Source organism: Procambarus clarkii, chromosome 8 (genome assembly GCF_040958095.1).
Source record: "Procambarus clarkii isolate CNS0578487 chromosome 8, FALCON_Pclarkii_2.0, whole genome shotgun sequence".
Taxonomy (NCBI): Eukaryota; Metazoa; Arthropoda; class Malacostraca; order Decapoda; family Cambaridae; genus Procambarus; species Procambarus clarkii.
Window position 1 is genome coordinate 42,714,009 of NC_091157.1, and position 17,579 is coordinate 42,731,587.

The window sequence follows — 17,579 nt, forward strand, 5'->3', positions numbered from 1 at the left end:
ATTGTGCAAGGAGGAATTTTGGTGAGGAAGGGAGAGAATTGAGGTAACCTCACTATGTGTGGCAGCCACTCTTGTTTTGCTCACCATACTAGCTTCGTGGTTCGCTATGGGGAACACACATGTACATGGGTATATACAGTGTGTATGTATATAGTGTAATAACAGCAGCAGGAGTATGTTGAGAGGAGCTCTTTTGGTGAGGGAGGTGACGTCGTAATCGTAGCGTCGTCTGCTGTGTGATTTTTTCATGCAGTGTATGGTGGCCACTGTACTGTTTGGACACAATACCGGCTTACTTTGCATAGTTCTGGTAAATAAAGCAGGCAGATAGGTATATATAACATGTGTAAATAGTGTAATAAAAACAATAACAGTATGGTGGGAGGAGGAATGTTGGCGAGTAAGATGTTGGAGGGAGGCAGGGCTGGCTGGGTGTGGCTATTCACACTCGCGGTGTTCTGAGTGTGTTGATGGTGAATGTATATAGTGTGTGACAGTGTACAGTGTGTACACATGTTGTAAATATACATAAATGAACATGAAACATTGGTGTGAATAACTGTATGATGGGAGGAGCAATGTTGGCGAATACAATGTTGGAGGAGTAAGGGAAGGTTGGCTGGGTGTGACAGCTCACACTCGCAGTGTTCTGAATGTGTTGAGGGTGAATGTATATAGTGTGTGACAGTGTATAGTCTGTAAATAGATTGTATATACTGTATACATAAATTAGCATGATACATGGTAAATATGTGCAACATATGTGTACACAAGTGTCATGCATGTAACAGTGTCCTCAGACAGTACGGATGTTTTACTGCCATAATATAGTGTACGTGTTCATTAAACATAGGATTAGCACGTAAAAACAAATAAAATGTATTTGGAACTGTGCGCAAAAAATGAACAAAAATATATTCGCGGCAACTCGCGCGCCCTACTGGCCCCGGGAGCATATGTCACGGGCAAACGGGGAATGATGACGTCACGCGCCAACTTACGAACCCCATAGCAGGCAAAGTACAATTTTAATTTTTTTTTTTGACATACCCATACTGAGGGAAGGGTTTTTGACACTTTAAAAAAAAAAAAAAAAAAAAAAATTCAAGAGAATTTATTTCCTGCGCACTGGGGGGGGGGGGGTTAAAGGGGTTGTCATATTTGGAGGCGGCACAGTTAAAGGGTTAAGGACTTGCCCAAAATGCTACGTGTACTAAACAACTCTTGTATATATAAATAAAATAAAACAAAATAAAATAAATTTTTATAGAGACTGAAAGAGTTTGAGTAAATCCTGGCCATTATGTAATGTATGCACCCACCAATACATAATAAATAGATTATGGATTTTTTTAATAAAGATAATTTTTACCTTTCCATAATATTATTCTTCCGGTGGCCCTTTACTGCCCAAGGATCAAGCTCTTGCAAAAACTGTGAAAATCACACTTGTAGAAGTGAGACTCGAGGAAATGCTGCATTTCCCTCTCTTTACTTAACAAGTTACAACTTTAGTATAAAATGAAGTCAATAATGTTTAGGGATATGCATAAATATAACACCAGAATGTATCATCAGTGGCAGCCCAAATTAGTTCAGAGCACACAACAGACATGGATGATCGACAAATCAACACTGTATATTCTACCGTATTATTCGACGAGTGAAAAACTGATATATAAACATACCTTTTTTGTTAGCATGTGCTAGAGCAATCTCATCATTGCTTTGCAAAACTATCTTATTTCCTTTGCCAACTTGTTGTTTGTTGACAAAGGTTCCGTTACATGAAAGATCCTCAAGTATCACCACGGCTTCTGATTTTGACTTCCATTCTCGGAACACCCTACAAGATAATATATTAATCCTCATAAATTTGAAATCTTTTGTTCTTGAGTTAATTAAATTAATAACACATGTCTTAAAGCACAGCATAATATATCTAATAATAATAATACCAATCATTAGCAGAAATCTTAAAATAAGAGTAACCATTACAGGTATGAATGAAAGCAGAACAAGGGAGATGATTAAATTCTTGCAATGGTTTCTGAAAGGCTGAAATGCCAGTATTGATGTAGAATAAAGAATAACAGTATAGACTGTCCAACCTTAACACAGGCGAGTGTCATGAAAACTGAATGACATACTTGGAATTTGGGTTTCAGAAATTACAGTATTTAAGATTCCTAAGATGCTGCTGTGTAAATGGTTTAAACAGCATCACTTACATGGAACTGGCGAACAATTTATAGAACTTAAAAGTGCAACAGGAAAACTGATATTAAGGTAGGCATTAAGGACTTTAGTGCAGGTGATGATTGGGTAGCAAGATTTCAGCAGAGGCATGTCATCAGCAAAAGTTAAAATATTTCTAGTGAGGCTTCAAGTGCTAATTTGACTTGTGCTGAGCCCTTCAAGAATAAAATCAACAACTTGTGACTAATGATTCAAGATATTTCCAAGTAAACAATTCCTATGAGACTGGGTTTCTGTGGAGAGGTGTACTAAATAAAACCTTGATTTTACTGAACTACTGTACATTCTCCCTCTAATGAGCTCTGCTCTATCAAATCCCTGGTTGGTTTAAATGGTTCAGTGGAACATACAAATATTTGATTAGAGGATTGTTTACCCAAGTCATCACCGAGGCTAAGCATTAGGAGGTTGCTGTGTTATTATTCATGATCCACCCGTTCAAAGTGTAAGCAATTTTACTGTGCTTAAAAACGTTTAATAAAATTTATATACGAACACAAAGCTATACATAAAATTACAAAAGATATCAAAGTGCTTCTGAGCCACGAGTTAGTATACATCTTCAAACACCACCGAGGGAGTCCTGGGGGATGATCGGGCCATGGGGACGCTAAGTCCCGAAACCAACCAACTCAAGGTATACCACTGTTGGTTGGCTTGATCAGAGATGTTAGTGCCAATTATCTACACTGTAATTTGTCTCTTTTTATTAGCAAGATCTCCTACTGGAGCAATCATAATGCTGAAAATTGTAATAACAGTTGAAATACATTTCCTTTTGAATGAAATTTGATGACAAATGAGTGATGTAGCTGTCTCCTGGCACACCATGACTGGCGTCGAGGTATGGCATGCTACAGGAATTTTATTGATAAAATACAAGCAGTGAATGTAATGAAACACCAGTTTCTGGACAAGCCCTGGAGGCTCCCTTTAGCTTCCTACTGATACAGTGCTATATAAGTTGAGGTTATCAGTTCTTGTTGCCTTACCAGCGACCAAAGTCAAAACCTGGCCCCCTCAGAAAAGTGGAGGGAGCAAATGCCTATGAGCATTTTATATTTAAAGTATGTCATACTTGCCATTGACCAGGGAAGGACCCAGAAAGATAGGCGAATCAAAACAGACCACTGTCTGGTTGAAAAATGCGAGCTATGTCCTCAAAATAGCAAAAGAACTCCCCAAGAAAGAAAACAAACAAGCTACACTTCATCCAACTAGCCCCCAGCTCATCAGCACTACCCTCCATCCCCCTCTGCAGGGGAAGGGAAAGAGCAGGCCTCGGTGAGCGGCAACCCACCAAATTCAGTTCTTGAATGATGAAAACCACCAACCAAAAGGAGGGAGGGTGTCAAGAGCTTGCCCAGACATAGGCATTTCATTACATTCAACACTGGTTTTCTGTGGGAAGCCCCATGGGCTCCCTGAAGCTAACTACCTACAGAGAAGGCAAACGGACTTACCAGGAAGGGGGCAGCACCACAGGTCTCAAAACGAGAAAGACACACAGCCGCTGACAGCCACCCCAAGGCCACACAAGGCCGCAGAGGAACAGGGACGTTCACCAGATACCTGGTGGCCAGGACCCTGTTTGACTTCCAAAACCCCTGTACTTACAATATAAGTACGAGATTAGTAGATAAATGCAACATGATGCTTGGTACTGTCGAGTGTATGCAGAAAACTAAACTGTTATGTTCACTTTGTGGACATAACTGGTACCGAACTGTTCCAAAATGTATTTGTTGAAATCAGGCAAGAAACCACCACTCTGTACATTTAATCTTGCTCTGTTGACACAATTACTTGCTAAGTTTGGCCAGGAAGGCAGTGCTGTGACAAGAGTTTGTGCACCAACAATGTCTCACGCTGTTTCCAACAGACTGAGCTACAAAGATGGCTTTGCACTACACAAGCTTTGGTTACATACCAAGTACTGAAACACGTGACAAAGGTAAATGTGATTGCATTGTTTGCAAGCACACACAGCAAAAAGACCAGAAGCAAAAATCTGTGTACCTGGTGCATAGAGTGCAAAGCTGCTTTGTGCACTACCGACTGTTTGAATGATTATAACAAATTCATGAAGTACTGAGTGTGTGTAATATAGTGAAGAATCGTTTGTGTGATAGTGTAAATTATATATATCAAATGAAAACTGAACAAGTAATATTGAGACTGAACATTTTAGTAGACACATTAGAGACAGGTGTATAATTATTTCTTGGACCAATACAGATGTTCTACTGAATAGAAATCATAAATGATATCCATGTTCGTATGAGAAAAAATACTCGAGCGATAAAATATGAAAAATGAATAGTTGTGGCAACTCGCAGGTTTATAATCGGCCAAGTGACCATGCTTCCGGAGACCCACTACGAAAGTTTATTGTAACGCTCACGCACCATCTTATCTTCACTGCAGTCAAAATCATTTCTCTTCATTTGTATTATATGTCTGAGCAGGCAAGGAATTTTAAAAAGAAAAATTTGAGGGGAAAAATTATTTTTACATGCACAACAGGACTGTCATATTAAACTAATGCGCAGAACAAAGACTAATGGCTTCTGGAATTGAAAAACAAGAGCTATTTGGAGAGGCTAGAGGTGTTAAGAAAGCCAAAGCTAAAAGATAGAAGAAAAAGAAGTGATACAAAACAATAACAGGTATCAACAAAATTGACAAATAGAAGTTCTTGAAGCCTGCAACTTCAAGAACAAGCGGAGCAGACGGTTCGAACAAGTCAAGTGAGAAGGCGGTGGATGCCAAAACAGTCAGTAGTTTTAAACCATCATATGACAACGAGTACTGGGAAGACAGTACACCATGAGTGAAGCTCTCATCCTGTAACTACACTTAGGTAATTACATACCTGTACACACATACTTCACATTATATAAAATATTATTAAAACTGCTATTGATTTCTCAATACTGTTTATCATTAGATCATAGAAAGAGTAAATAAAACAAGAAATAACGAACTAAAAAGGTGAGAGGTATTATCATTGGACCACTTCTTTATCCAGCTGTCCACCCAGCCCTCCCACTAATAAAACCATCTGACATCAGGACAATTACACATTAATCAATGTTACATAAAGGATTTATTTTATGATCCATTTTCTGGGCGAGTCATGGAGGTTTCCCGGAGCTTACCTGGCTGATATGTATTAGACCATGGCATTAGTCAATTCAATTGGAGTTCTTGCCTACTGGGGACCACGTGCCAGAATCTGGGCCCCCTCAGAAAGTTACGAGGAACAATGGCCTATAGAAACCTCCATGTGGTTGGAAGGATTCCATTTCTGCCATCGACTGGGTTAGGCACCCAGAAAGGTAGGCGTCCCAAAACAAACTCCATCTGGAAAGCATCGAACCCCCTCGGTTCAAGCAATAAACCACTGGAGTACAGTTCAAATGAGGCCAGATTGTCGATTCGCGAGCGAAATGAACCCTCCGAAGCGACAGCCACACTGCCGTAAACTCCAGAGCTGTGCTGTGAGCCTGAACCTCGAAAAACCTGAAGAGGAAGCCAGCGATGCAACAGACGATGCAACGCTCCCCGGAGGCCAGACCCAATGATTACGTAAGCGGCAGAAGGGACATCCCCGTAGGGAGCAGAACAGCCGCCGAAGCCAGACTCAACTCGGCGGGTAAACCAGCATGGCAAAGTTCAGACTCTTGCACAGCTGCTTGAGCAACCGACGAGTGACCCGGGAGCCCTCCAAAAACAGCCGAAGGTGAGACCACAGCCGCAGCAATGACGCCGGAGGAAGAGCCAAGGAAACGGTCCGAGAATTCCCCACAAGCCCAAGCCAATTCCAAACCTGAGAGGAAACCAGATGGGACTTCCTCCAGTTTACCAGGAACCTGAACCCGGCAAGCTGGGAAAGAATCAAACTCCTGACGAGCAAACATGCAGACAAGCTGGGAGCCCACACCAGCCAGTCGTCGAGGTAGGCCAGAACCCGAACCTTTGCCAGATGCAAGTGGGTCACCACGACCCAGATAAGGCGTGTGAAAACGCGAGGTACCAGATTCAAGACGAAGGAAGGCAACGAAAGCAGTAAGCTTGCTGCCCCACGACAAAACCGAGCCAGTCCCTGAACCACGGATGAATTGGGACGTGCCAATGTGCATTCCGGAGGACCAGACACACCATCCAAGCATCTGGCACTAAAAGAAGCTGGACCTGGGACAGTGTTCATCCAAAAGGAGAAGCAAAAGACAGAAGAGGTTCAGACGGAACAAGTCCAGAATGAACCTCAGATCTGCATAGTCCGGTTTCGAGATTAAAAACAGGCGAAAAACTAACCTGAGGGATGAGGTCGTTTTGACCATGCCCAAGTGCACCCACTCCAAGACGACCTGACAGAGTGCAGGAGAAGAGGACTGGAGGAAACAACCCAAAATGCCCACAAATTGTTGGACCGGGCGTGAGCATACAGCACAAGCCTCACCACCCGTGAAAGGGCAGACGCCCCTTACAAGAAGCCAACCAACGTACAGAGCGAATACTTCACCGACCAGATGCCACTGACTCCGAAGGCAACGTCGGTTCCAAAATTGGCACCAATGGCCTACCACAACCAAAGGAACCCTGAACCCTGGCATGACTCCTCCGGGAAAGACCCCCCCCCCCCCCAGTTATCCCGGAGAACAAGTCAGACATAGGGCAACAGGTAGATGAAGCCGCTTGCAGATACTGCAAACAGCAACGAACAAAAGGCGGTGAAAACCTAAGAGCCAAGGGCCCACGAGGATTCCAGAGAGTGAGCAAGCACAGCCTGCTGGCATGTGAGGTGAGAAGCAAGGAACAGACACACAGTCTCCTTCAGAATCGTCGCAAACAACTTCAACAAGGCAGCCGATGCCCGAGCCGTTGAGGCAAGTGCACCTGACACTGGCCCGGTACCCAGCGTCTCCACATCCTCCTCAAGCTAGTCCGAAGACAGCTCGAGCAGGGAAAAAAAAAAAACGCAAAACCGAAACCCCCGGACGCGCAAATCCTCAACCACCAGGGATGCCAAAAGAACGGGAACCTGTACGTGAAGCTGCACCTGGCCAATATCCTGAGGAAGAACGGGGGCAAATAAGCACTCACTGAGGTACTCGTACTCACCTTCCAGGTAACCTGAACCATATAAGTTTCCCGCCATTCAAGCGTGCGGGTCCAACAGAATGAATGCCATGCCCACAAAGAAATTGCAGTCCTCTAACCAGGATGACTCCGGCACCTCGTAATGCACTCAATAATGAAAAGCAAAACCAAACTCAAACGAGGAAGGGTCCATTAGCGAGGCAAAATCTGGGTCATGCAGGAGTTATGCCACAATGGTCTCCCAAACCTCCTTAGGTGGGATGCAGGAAGCCAAAAACCTCTGGAAGGAAGGGACCGAAAAACCCAAGTGAACCTAAAACTAAACCCGGGGAGGAGCAGGCTCGAATGCCTCCATCGCCGAACCAGATGGGGCAGCCCCCGATATCCCCCCCACCCCCACCCCGAGTCTCACCAACATCTAAACCCTGCCCGACTCCGAAACCCCCAGACGTTGGGAAGCCGGCAGCAGGTTAGCAAGACAAACAACAGCAGGGGAAGGACGAGGAAGCACGGATAAAACCAATGTCGAAGCGACTAACACCCCCCCAAGTCCGAGTCCCTATAACCAAAGCAGGGCAGCCGCGGGGCATCCGGAAAGGCAACCAACAGGTAACATGACTGAGGCAAAACTGGTGTATGTCACCCTGAGACAAGGGGACAGAGTTGCCTTCAAACTCACACAAGGTGTGATGGGATCCAGAGGATGCATCCATTAGACCAATGAGCCCCAATGGGGTTTTGCAGAGCCCTTAGGCTGACTGCTAAGGGAGGCCCAGGTAAGGTACTGCTAACCGGTTGGCCCAATCTACCAGGAGAACGATTAAATCTGAACCCCTGTGATGTGTACAATCATGGGGACCTAGCAGAGGACCACCATAATAACAGGGCGAACAACGACCAAGTGGCAGACCCCCACCAGGCAAGAAACAAAAAGAAAAGAAAACCCCTCGCAAAAGTACAATGTCTCCAGGAGGAACAGAACTGGCCTTTGTGAGAATAGGCGACAAGCTGCACAGTACCTTACTCCCCTACCAGCGACGATACTACCTCCTACTCAAGGTCAAACAGCGGCTATGAAAACCCCAGCTGACCCCAAGGGAAGGTAATCATCGAGCAGCAAAAGATCCCTATGGAGGTAGTCCCCGAACGACTTGTGGAAGATAACCCCAAGCTGCAAGGGCAGTACAGTACTTACAGGGTATCTAGGGAAAATGGCCCTAGGCACATGCAGCCCCAGTACTCCATGAATTACTCCTAGCTCACACACCACCACCACACTGCAGAACAGCACCACAAAGGTACAGCACTGCACAGAGACAGAAGCCAGAGTTGAACGACCACCACAACACATCAGCCTCAGAACTGAGGTTGAATGGCCAGCGCAGGGGTCTGGTGCTCTCCATTTCCCCTCCCAGGGAGGGGGGAAACTATGCAGACGGCAGCAGCTGTGACGTCATGCTTGTTTGCTTGTTTTCAGATTGGGGAGTTCTACTTGATAGTTCGGCTTTCGGTAGCAATTTTGAACCATGTGGAGCATGTTTTTTGACGCCTACCTTTCTGGGTGCCTAACCAGGTCGATGGCAGACATGGAATCCTTCCAACCACATGGAGATTTCTATAGGCCATTGCTCCTCATGCCTCTGAGGGGGCCCGAGGTTCTGGCTCGTGGTTCCCGGTAGGCAAGAACTTCAATCGAATTGACTGATGCCACGGTCTAATACATACATATCAGCCAGGTAAGCTCCTGGGAGCTGGAGAGGCTCTCCAAAGAAAAAATATTAACAATTGGGATGAGAAGATTATTCTTTTTAGCTTTATATTTGATTTTCTTTTCAACATTCTGCACCTACAATTGTTATACTGTACTAAAAGCCATACAAGACAGTGCAATTCCACAACAAATTTTTGCTTGTGACCTTCTTTAGCACTTATGGATAATTGGGGGGTTAAAGAAATGTTACTCCACACTTACCTGAAGTGCTTCTTAGAGATAGCAGGAAGGAAAGAACTGCCAAAGTTGTCTTTGCAGAAACGATAGTCTGCTTCACCTCTACCAAATGTGTACGAGTTGTTGATTAGGTCTGAAAAAATCCAGCAAAGAATGTAACAAAATGCCTCTCGGGGTAAGGGAGGGGGGCCTCGGCGGCTCCCTGTTGCTAGCCGCACTGAAACAACTGTATACATTGTCATGTAAATCCCCCTGCACAGCAGTGGAACTGCCTCTTCCACTCACCTTTTATGTCTTCACACTGGAAGTCCACCTCTATGACAACCAAGACGAGTCATTCGACCTGCCACACGCTCCACAACCCCGTACCACCCAGTGCCTCGTACAGCTCACCGGTAGGCAGAGCGCTTCCGCTCTCTAGCAGTTAGCCTCCGCAAACAAGCAGTTTGTGGCCTAGCAGTTATACAGCCTCTACCCATCTGTGTCACCAGCCGCAAACTAGCAGTTGGCCGCCAGCCGCTTGTTACTGCTCACATTGACACCGGATGTGATGTCATCACCGCCAGAATATAAATAGAGCCCCACAACCCAGGGAAGCCAGTCTCTCCCTGGTGCTCTTGGGATCATCATAGGTTCTCTCACCCGTCGTCTGCTACCAGCCTACGTCATGTGTCAGATGCTGTGGTGGTATGGTAGAGGTATTCAGCTTACCAGTATATTAGTATTATTATGTTGTATTCATTGCACACCTATTTTATTCATGTTAAAGATTTCATATTCCCTTGTTTCAGTTTTGAATGGTATGATCACCAAGTGTTCTCAGGTACCATTTTTGTTCATTAATATTAAATTGCTTTAATTATTTATGTGATGATTTTCTTATATTTCTTCCTGCAACTTGCACACTGCAAGGGCCAAAGCAGCATTTTTTTTTTTAATGTGACAGAGCCACACCACCCTGGCCCAGTATTGCTGCACTAGGGCATCACATCACAACATATAAGTCACATCAGCCCTGGGAGTCCTTAGTAGCCTACCACAGATTTCCCCCTTACAAAGGTGCAGGGAGTAGGGGATTCATGATCGCACCAAAAAACCAGCGTTGAATGTAATGAAACGCCGTTTTCTGGGTGAGTCGCGGAGGCTCCCCGGAGCTATCCATGGCTGATATGGATACCCTAACTATTTTACATCAGTCGATGTGGGTGGAGTTCTAGGCCTACCGGGGACCACGAGCCGGAACCTGGCCCCATCAGAGAGGCACGGGGAGCGATGGCCCATAGAAATGCACATGTGATTCAGAGCATTCTATATCTGCCATTGACCGGGACAGGCACCCAGAAAGGTAAGCGCCACAAAACAGACCCCTATTCTGGATAACAACAAAAATCGATAAACGAGTGGACAGAACTCCCCCAGGAAAATGAACTAACAAGCATGACATCACACGAGCCGCGCCGCATGTCTGCGCAGCTCCCCCCTCCCCGGGAGGGGGAAGGGGGAGCCCCAGACCCCCGCGCCGGCGATCCCCGCCCCAGTTCTGAGGCTGGATATCAAAACCGCAAAAAAAAAAAAAAAACGCCGACCGGAGGGTGGGAGGGTGCCGGGGAGCCTCCGGGACTCACCCAGAAAAATGGCGTTTCATTACATTCAACGCTGGTTTTCTGGGGGGGAGCCCCTACGGCTCCCGGAGCTACTTCACCAAAGACTACCTAAGAAAACAAGGGGACATACCCGGGAGGCGGTCGGTGAACCACTCCTCAACACGAAATCGAGACAAACCCAAGGACCCCTCCGGAAAGCAGCAGGCACATCATTTGCCAGAAAAAGGGAGAACGGCCGCAGATGAAGAAACCTATGACCACGACCATAGGAGCCAAAAACCACTGCACCTGAGAAGAGCATGAAGCTCTGCCACACGACCCCCAGAGGCCAATGCCAACATAAAAAGAGAGCCGAGGCAAAGCAAACCTGACCCCAAGGAGCCACAACCACCAAGGAGAAGAAAAACAGGAGAACACCCTTTCCAAAGACCAGGACGGCACAGGCAGTGCATAAGCAGGCCGGAGGTGAAACAACGCATGAGACAGCCTGCAAAAGGAACATCGATACCGAAAGCTAGCAGCAGAAACCAAGGTGCCAGATCCAGGAACGGCCCCAAGCGCCTCTACATCCTCCGCAAGCCAATCCTATGACAGCCCCAGGAGGGAAAAGAAAACGCAGGACCAAAACTAAAATGCCACAAGCGTGCAAGTCCACCACCACAAGTGCAGCCGATAGGGAAGGAACCCGCATAAGGAGCCGTCCCGCACCAACTTCCCGCAGAAGGTCAGAAGCGAAAAAGACTCATTAAGAGGAGCAAAATCGCCCCCAGGAAAACGAGTAGAGCCGACACAGCGCGAAGAGAAGAGATATGCACAAAAGAACAAGAAGGCCAAACACCCAGAAGCTGCCGGGAATAGGACCCACAAGCCCTAGAAAGAACCAGAGGGAAGCTCAACCGAATGACGACAGACGGACCAGAAAAACGGGAAGGAGCAAAACCGTCCCGAACCTTCCCACCGCAGCCCCGGGAACCCACCCTGCAGGCCCCGGGGCCGAGCTGTCCCCTCAAAGCCCCAGCGCCAAGAAAAACCCTAGGGCAGCCGTGAAAAACACTAAGGAAGGGAGCCCATTAGGCTCTGGAACTTGAACCGAAACCGGAGGATAGGCGAGGGGCGAGACGAAGACCCCAAGCTCATCCCCAGCCAGCACAACGAGGCGAGGACAAGACAGAGAATCCAAGGAACATGGAAAAATCAGGCCCGGCACAGCAAGACCGGCAAGGAAGGAGGGCCCCAGAGGGGGGCACGGAAGGGCCGAACATAATGCCACAACCAACCCCGACACGCAGCCGCAGTACCAAAACCGCAGCAAAACGTCACCACACTCCCCGAGGAAGTGACAGAGAAGATAGATAAATCGTACACGAGTGGCACACAAGGGGACACAGGCAGAAACCGAGCACCCAACTGAGCCACAGGGACGGTAGAAGAAACGTGTGCAGTGTAACAGGCAATCGAAAGAACACATAAGGCAGCCCAACTTGGGCTGACCCCATACACAGCCCCAAGAGCAGAGACAAGAGTGCCCATGAAGCACAGAATCCGCTCGACAGGCAAACGACAGGGGAGGTGGAACCAAAGAGCCAGAACCCAATCCTGCAAGCACAAGGAGGCGAGCACAAAACACCCTCGACACAGGAAAACGTACCACCGAACAGGCACCCCACTGTTGCACTGCGGAACAAGGTGGAGGCGGGGCCCCGAACTCAAGCAAGGTTAGACAAGCATAGAAGAGGGGCAGGAGGAGTACAGGCAGGAGCCGCCTCGGAAGGGCCAAGAGGCCACCTGCAGACACCCGTGAACCGAGGAAGGAATCAGGTGGCGAGAACAAGAGCTGCCCAGTATGGGCTAATAGCCCTGCAGTAGGCACCTCAGATGATACGGTCCACGTTCTCAAGTACGTATGTACACCCATTCCTACTTCCAAAAACAAAAACAGCGTCAGGACGAAGGAGACGCCAAACCGCACCAACTCACCTGCAGAACATAGGGCGCTGAAGGGCCATGACGCAAGCTTTTGAGTCCGTAGCCGCCGGAGGTGGCCAGGGCGTCCATGCTGGAGAAGAGGGGAGCGGCGAAGGAGGCTCCCCACCCTAGAACGCAGGGAAAAACCTCGTGATGCCAAATCAAATCTACTAGATTTGATCAGTTCATTCCCTTTATATACTGCACATGCACAACTTGTTCTAATACCAGAACCTGGTCCCCCTCACATAGGTGCAGATAGCAGGTGACACTGCCACCCCACCAGGAAAGCATCCAAAAAGTCATGAAAGGCCACATCAATACCAGCAGGTGGAAGTGCTGCAGCTGGAGGAAAGCTGCCAGAGGAAGAGAAAAATTATACCAACCAGGAGTCCCATATGATACACAGCTAAGTCTGAACCTGGGACAGAACCAACCTGGATTTCCACAAGTTCACCAGGAACCCAAACCCAGCAACCTGGGAAAGAACCAGATCTCTGGCTAGCAAACATGCAGACTGATTGGAGGCCCATGCTAGCCAGTTGTCAAGGTAGGCCAGAACACAAACCCCCCCAAAAAAACAGACAAGCTACTATGATTCGAGCCAATTTTTTTAAAACACGGGAGCCGGATTTAAGGCAAAGGGAAGAATCCTGAAATGGTAAGCCTGACACCCCACTATGAAACCTTGAACTTTACGATGTACAAGGACATTTGTACTAACAAGTATCTCGGAAGTCCAGGACCCCACTACCAACATAAGGCAAACCTGAGGCCAAAGTGGTCATGCAGAAAGTGGAGCAGGGACGGAATTTGTCCAATCCCAAAAGATCGAGGATCAAATGGAGCTCCTTGGTTACCTTGAGGTGCTTCCGGGGCTTAGCGTCCCCGCGGCCTGGTCGTCGACCAGGCCTCCTGGTTGCTGGACTGATCAGCCAGGCTGTTGGACGCGGGTGTTCGCAGCTTGACGTATGAGTCACAGCCTGGTTGATCAGGTATCCTTTGGAGCTTTGGAGCTCAGCTCAGCTGAGTCCCATTTCAAAACCAGGAACAGGGAAGACACAAAGTGAAGAGATGTGTTCATATTGACCACACACTGGAAGTAAGCCATTCTGCAATTACCCTGTGATGGCAAGGGTAAGAAGCCTGCCTCAACAGCCTTGACTCACAGGAGAAGGGCACGACCAACCAATACCACTACAAGCCATGTGAAACGACCTGGAAAATCCACAAATCGCAGAATCAAGAGTCGGTAAACCGAGCAGGCTGCCCCTCCCCATCACCTCCATCAAAGGAGTGAACTGCGAGAGGGCCGGTGCGAATCATAACCAGCAGAGCCCTCTGCATAGTATGAGAGCAGTGCTGATGAGCAGACAGAAGAACTGACAGCAGGATATGTACATGACCCCAAACCTGGTTGCAATGAGGGCCTACCCTCGCCACCAGCACGCACAGTCAAAGCCCTATCATTTTCATCTATTAACTTTCTCCAGGAGGTATTTTATAAATACCTCCTGGTATTTATGTGTCATTCTATGATAACATTCTCAAAAAGAAGTCTACAAAGTCATCGACCTAGATCTTTACATAGATTTCTATAACTGTATTCCATCTTAGAATATTGTAGTCATATGATGGGACGAGCTGCTTCCATACTTGAATTTGATCAATCATATCCCTCTTCCGATGTTTACATAAGATCTAAAATGTTGTTACCTCAGGTGGGCTGTCACATGCTGTATGGAGTTCTGTACCAAGTCAATAAATTTTTCTCCCTCTCCTTGTGATGTTAGATTCACCCAATCCATTGCCTCAGTTCCCCATTATAAGAGCTTGGGCTTCAGCTGCTGCATTTATCACATTATGCAGATCTGTAACTTCCTCTGCTGTTGGCTGTTGCTATGTCTGCCCCTGTAACATACTTCCACTGATACTTTGGTACCATTTCAAGCAAGTATATTGCACCACACAGATTCCAAGGATCCCATGTTGTTTAATTCTTCATTACTTGTTGCAGTCAGGTCCTCATATATATAGCATCACACCATCACCTGCTATTGTTGTTTTGTCCTTTCTGAAAGGGGGGTGTTATCCTGGGAAGAAGGAATTCCATTTCATTTATGTCTTCTCATACCCATGTTTCACCGACGCCAATGATGTTGGCATTTTGAGTCTCAGTGTATGCACAGTACATCAAATATATTTCCTATGCTACTGGCATTTATGTAGAAGCAATTTAAACCTTCTGCCATTGTTCTTAAAGGGCTGAGGTATTATTCTTGTTTTCTGCACACTATTACTCTATGTTGACCCTTTGGATTTGTGCCTGCTTGTCAGTGGAGATGTATACGGGTTAATTCTGCCTCACTGATTGATGGACTACATTTTCTTTTTCTAACTTGATCACCTGTCCTTTTCTTATCTTGAGCTTCAAATTTTTGTTTTGAGTTGTGTTTCTCAAGTCCTTTAGTTTTTCTTTCATTTTTGTAATTTTTTGCCATTTCTCCGAGAGAATGACATTTCTCTGTCATATGTATAGTATATGTTATTATAATATCCAGATGTCTTAGGTTTTATGCATTTCTGAGTACTGTAGTTTTTATTCTGTGCCCGAGATTGGCAAAGGTTATACGTACCAAGTTCACTTCAGACTTGCTTAACCTTCCTAACTGGGAAATGTCTAGAACTTTAATTCATATGGGAACAATATTTATATTGTATGTTTAATTTGATATTTACTGTAACAGATTTAAATAGCATCATATGATACTTAAGGCATTAGAACATACAAGTAGAAGCTAGAACAAATAGTATAACCAGTATCATTACTGTGAAATAAGCTGCTGGGTGGGAACATGAGAAACAGTTTTCTTGGATGTCACACCAGATGACAGCACACAGTACAATATTTATTTCCAATTTTCAAAATACAGGAGTGAGATGATTGAAAACTAGACCTTCGCAGTACTGCAGAGATACATATTTACAAGTGAAGAAAAGGAAAGGAACTATCAGGAGAAAGCGCCGAGCTATTACGACTATATAGTACTGGGAAGGGGTCAAGATAAGGATTTGGGATGGGACAGGGGGAAAGGAATGGTGCTCAAACACTTGGACAGTCGGGAATTGAACGCCAACCTGCATAAAGCGAGATAGTCACTCTACAACTATCTCGCTTCATGCAGGTCGGCGTTCAATCCCCGACCGTCCAAGTGTTTGAGCACCATTCCTTTCCCCCCATCCCATCCCAAATCCTTATCCTGACCCCTTCCCAGTGCTATATAGTCGTAATAGCTCGATGCTTTCTCCTGACAGCTCCTTTCCTTTCCTTCACTTGTAAATATGTGTCTCTGCAGTACTGCGAATTTACATACTGCGTATTTACAAGTGAGCAAATGTTGAATTTCTCAGCCAAAGAGGTTGATAATTACAAATCCTATTAACTATGAAACAAAACGGGATACATACTGCATACGGACACATTCTCCCTCACAGAAAAGAGCCTGCCCCATGCACTCTCTGCCTCCGGAAAGTCGAAGGTGCACTGACTAAGCACTTCCTGAGTTTCCCGTAGCCCCTGCAAACAAAATAGGCCTTACTTCCAATAAATATACAGTATATATATATGGTAATAATCATTACTGTTTGTTGTAATGTATTTAATGACAGAATACATCTTGTGATAATTATGGTCTTATAACTTCTTCAGAGAAAACCAAGGTGATCAGTACATCAATTAGTAATCATGAGAAGGATCCAACGAAACTAATTTGACAACATACACATTGGCTATAGTTTCTCATTTAACCCCTGCACTGTGCACCTGTTTTTGGCAAAAACTTCATAGTGCAATTATTAATTTAATTAAGGACATATTTTTGTTGTTTTTATAAATGGTCAGATAAAGTTAATGTCAAAATGTTTCCAAACTCAACTATTTTCATTTCAAAACACAAAGAGTAATGAAAACATTAAAATATAGACTAAGTAATAAAAAAAAATGCACAACTCTCAAAACAACATTTTTTGTTTGGCGCAGTGCAGTGGTTAACCCTTTAACTGCGCGGCCTATAAATATGACACCCCCCAGTGCGCAGGAAATAAATTCTCTTGAAAAAATTCTTTTGTTTTTTTCAAAGTGTCAAAAACCCTTCCCCCAGTATGGGTATGTCAAAAAATTTCAAACTTGTACTTACTTTGGCTGCTATGGGGTCCGTAAGTTGGCGCGTGACGTCATCATTTCCCGTTCGCCCGTGCAGTAAGCTCCCGGGGCCGGAGGGGCGCCCGGGGCGAGGCGCGTGAATTGCCGTGAATATATTTTTGTTCATTTTTTGCACACAGTTCCAAATACATTTTATTTGTTTTTACGTGCTAATCCTATGTATAATGAACACGTACACTATATTATGGCAGTAAAACATCCGTACTGTCTGAGGACACTGTGTTACGTGCATGACACTTGTGTACACATATGTTGCACATATTTGCCATGTATCATGCTAATTTATGTATATATATATTCTATTTACAGACTATACACTGTCACACAATATATACATTCACCATCAACACATTCAGAACACCTGCAAGTGTGAGCAGCCACACTCAGCCAGCCCTCCCTCACTCCTCCAACATCTTACTTGCCAACATTGCTCCTTCAAATCATACAGTTATTCACACCAATGTTTCATGTTCAT

The 17,579-nt window shown here is 45.6% G+C and overlaps 1 protein-coding gene across 1 annotated transcript in view; it reads right to left on the reverse strand.

The window, feature by feature from the left end:
- LOC123759711 (myosin light chain kinase A) overlaps window positions 1–17,264 on the reverse strand; it is a 58,964-nt gene extending 41,700 nt beyond the window's left edge. The window contains 4 exon segments of the mRNA XM_045744956.2: window positions 1,689–1,846; window positions 9,338–9,446; window positions 16,351–16,459; window positions 17,079–17,264. Coding sequence (XP_045600912.1) covers window positions 1,689–1,846; window positions 9,338–9,446; window positions 16,351–16,459; window positions 17,079–17,210 — 508 coding nt within the window. The 5' untranslated portion in view covers window positions 17,211–17,264.
- Between the last annotated feature and the right edge of the window lie 315 nt (window positions 17,265–17,579).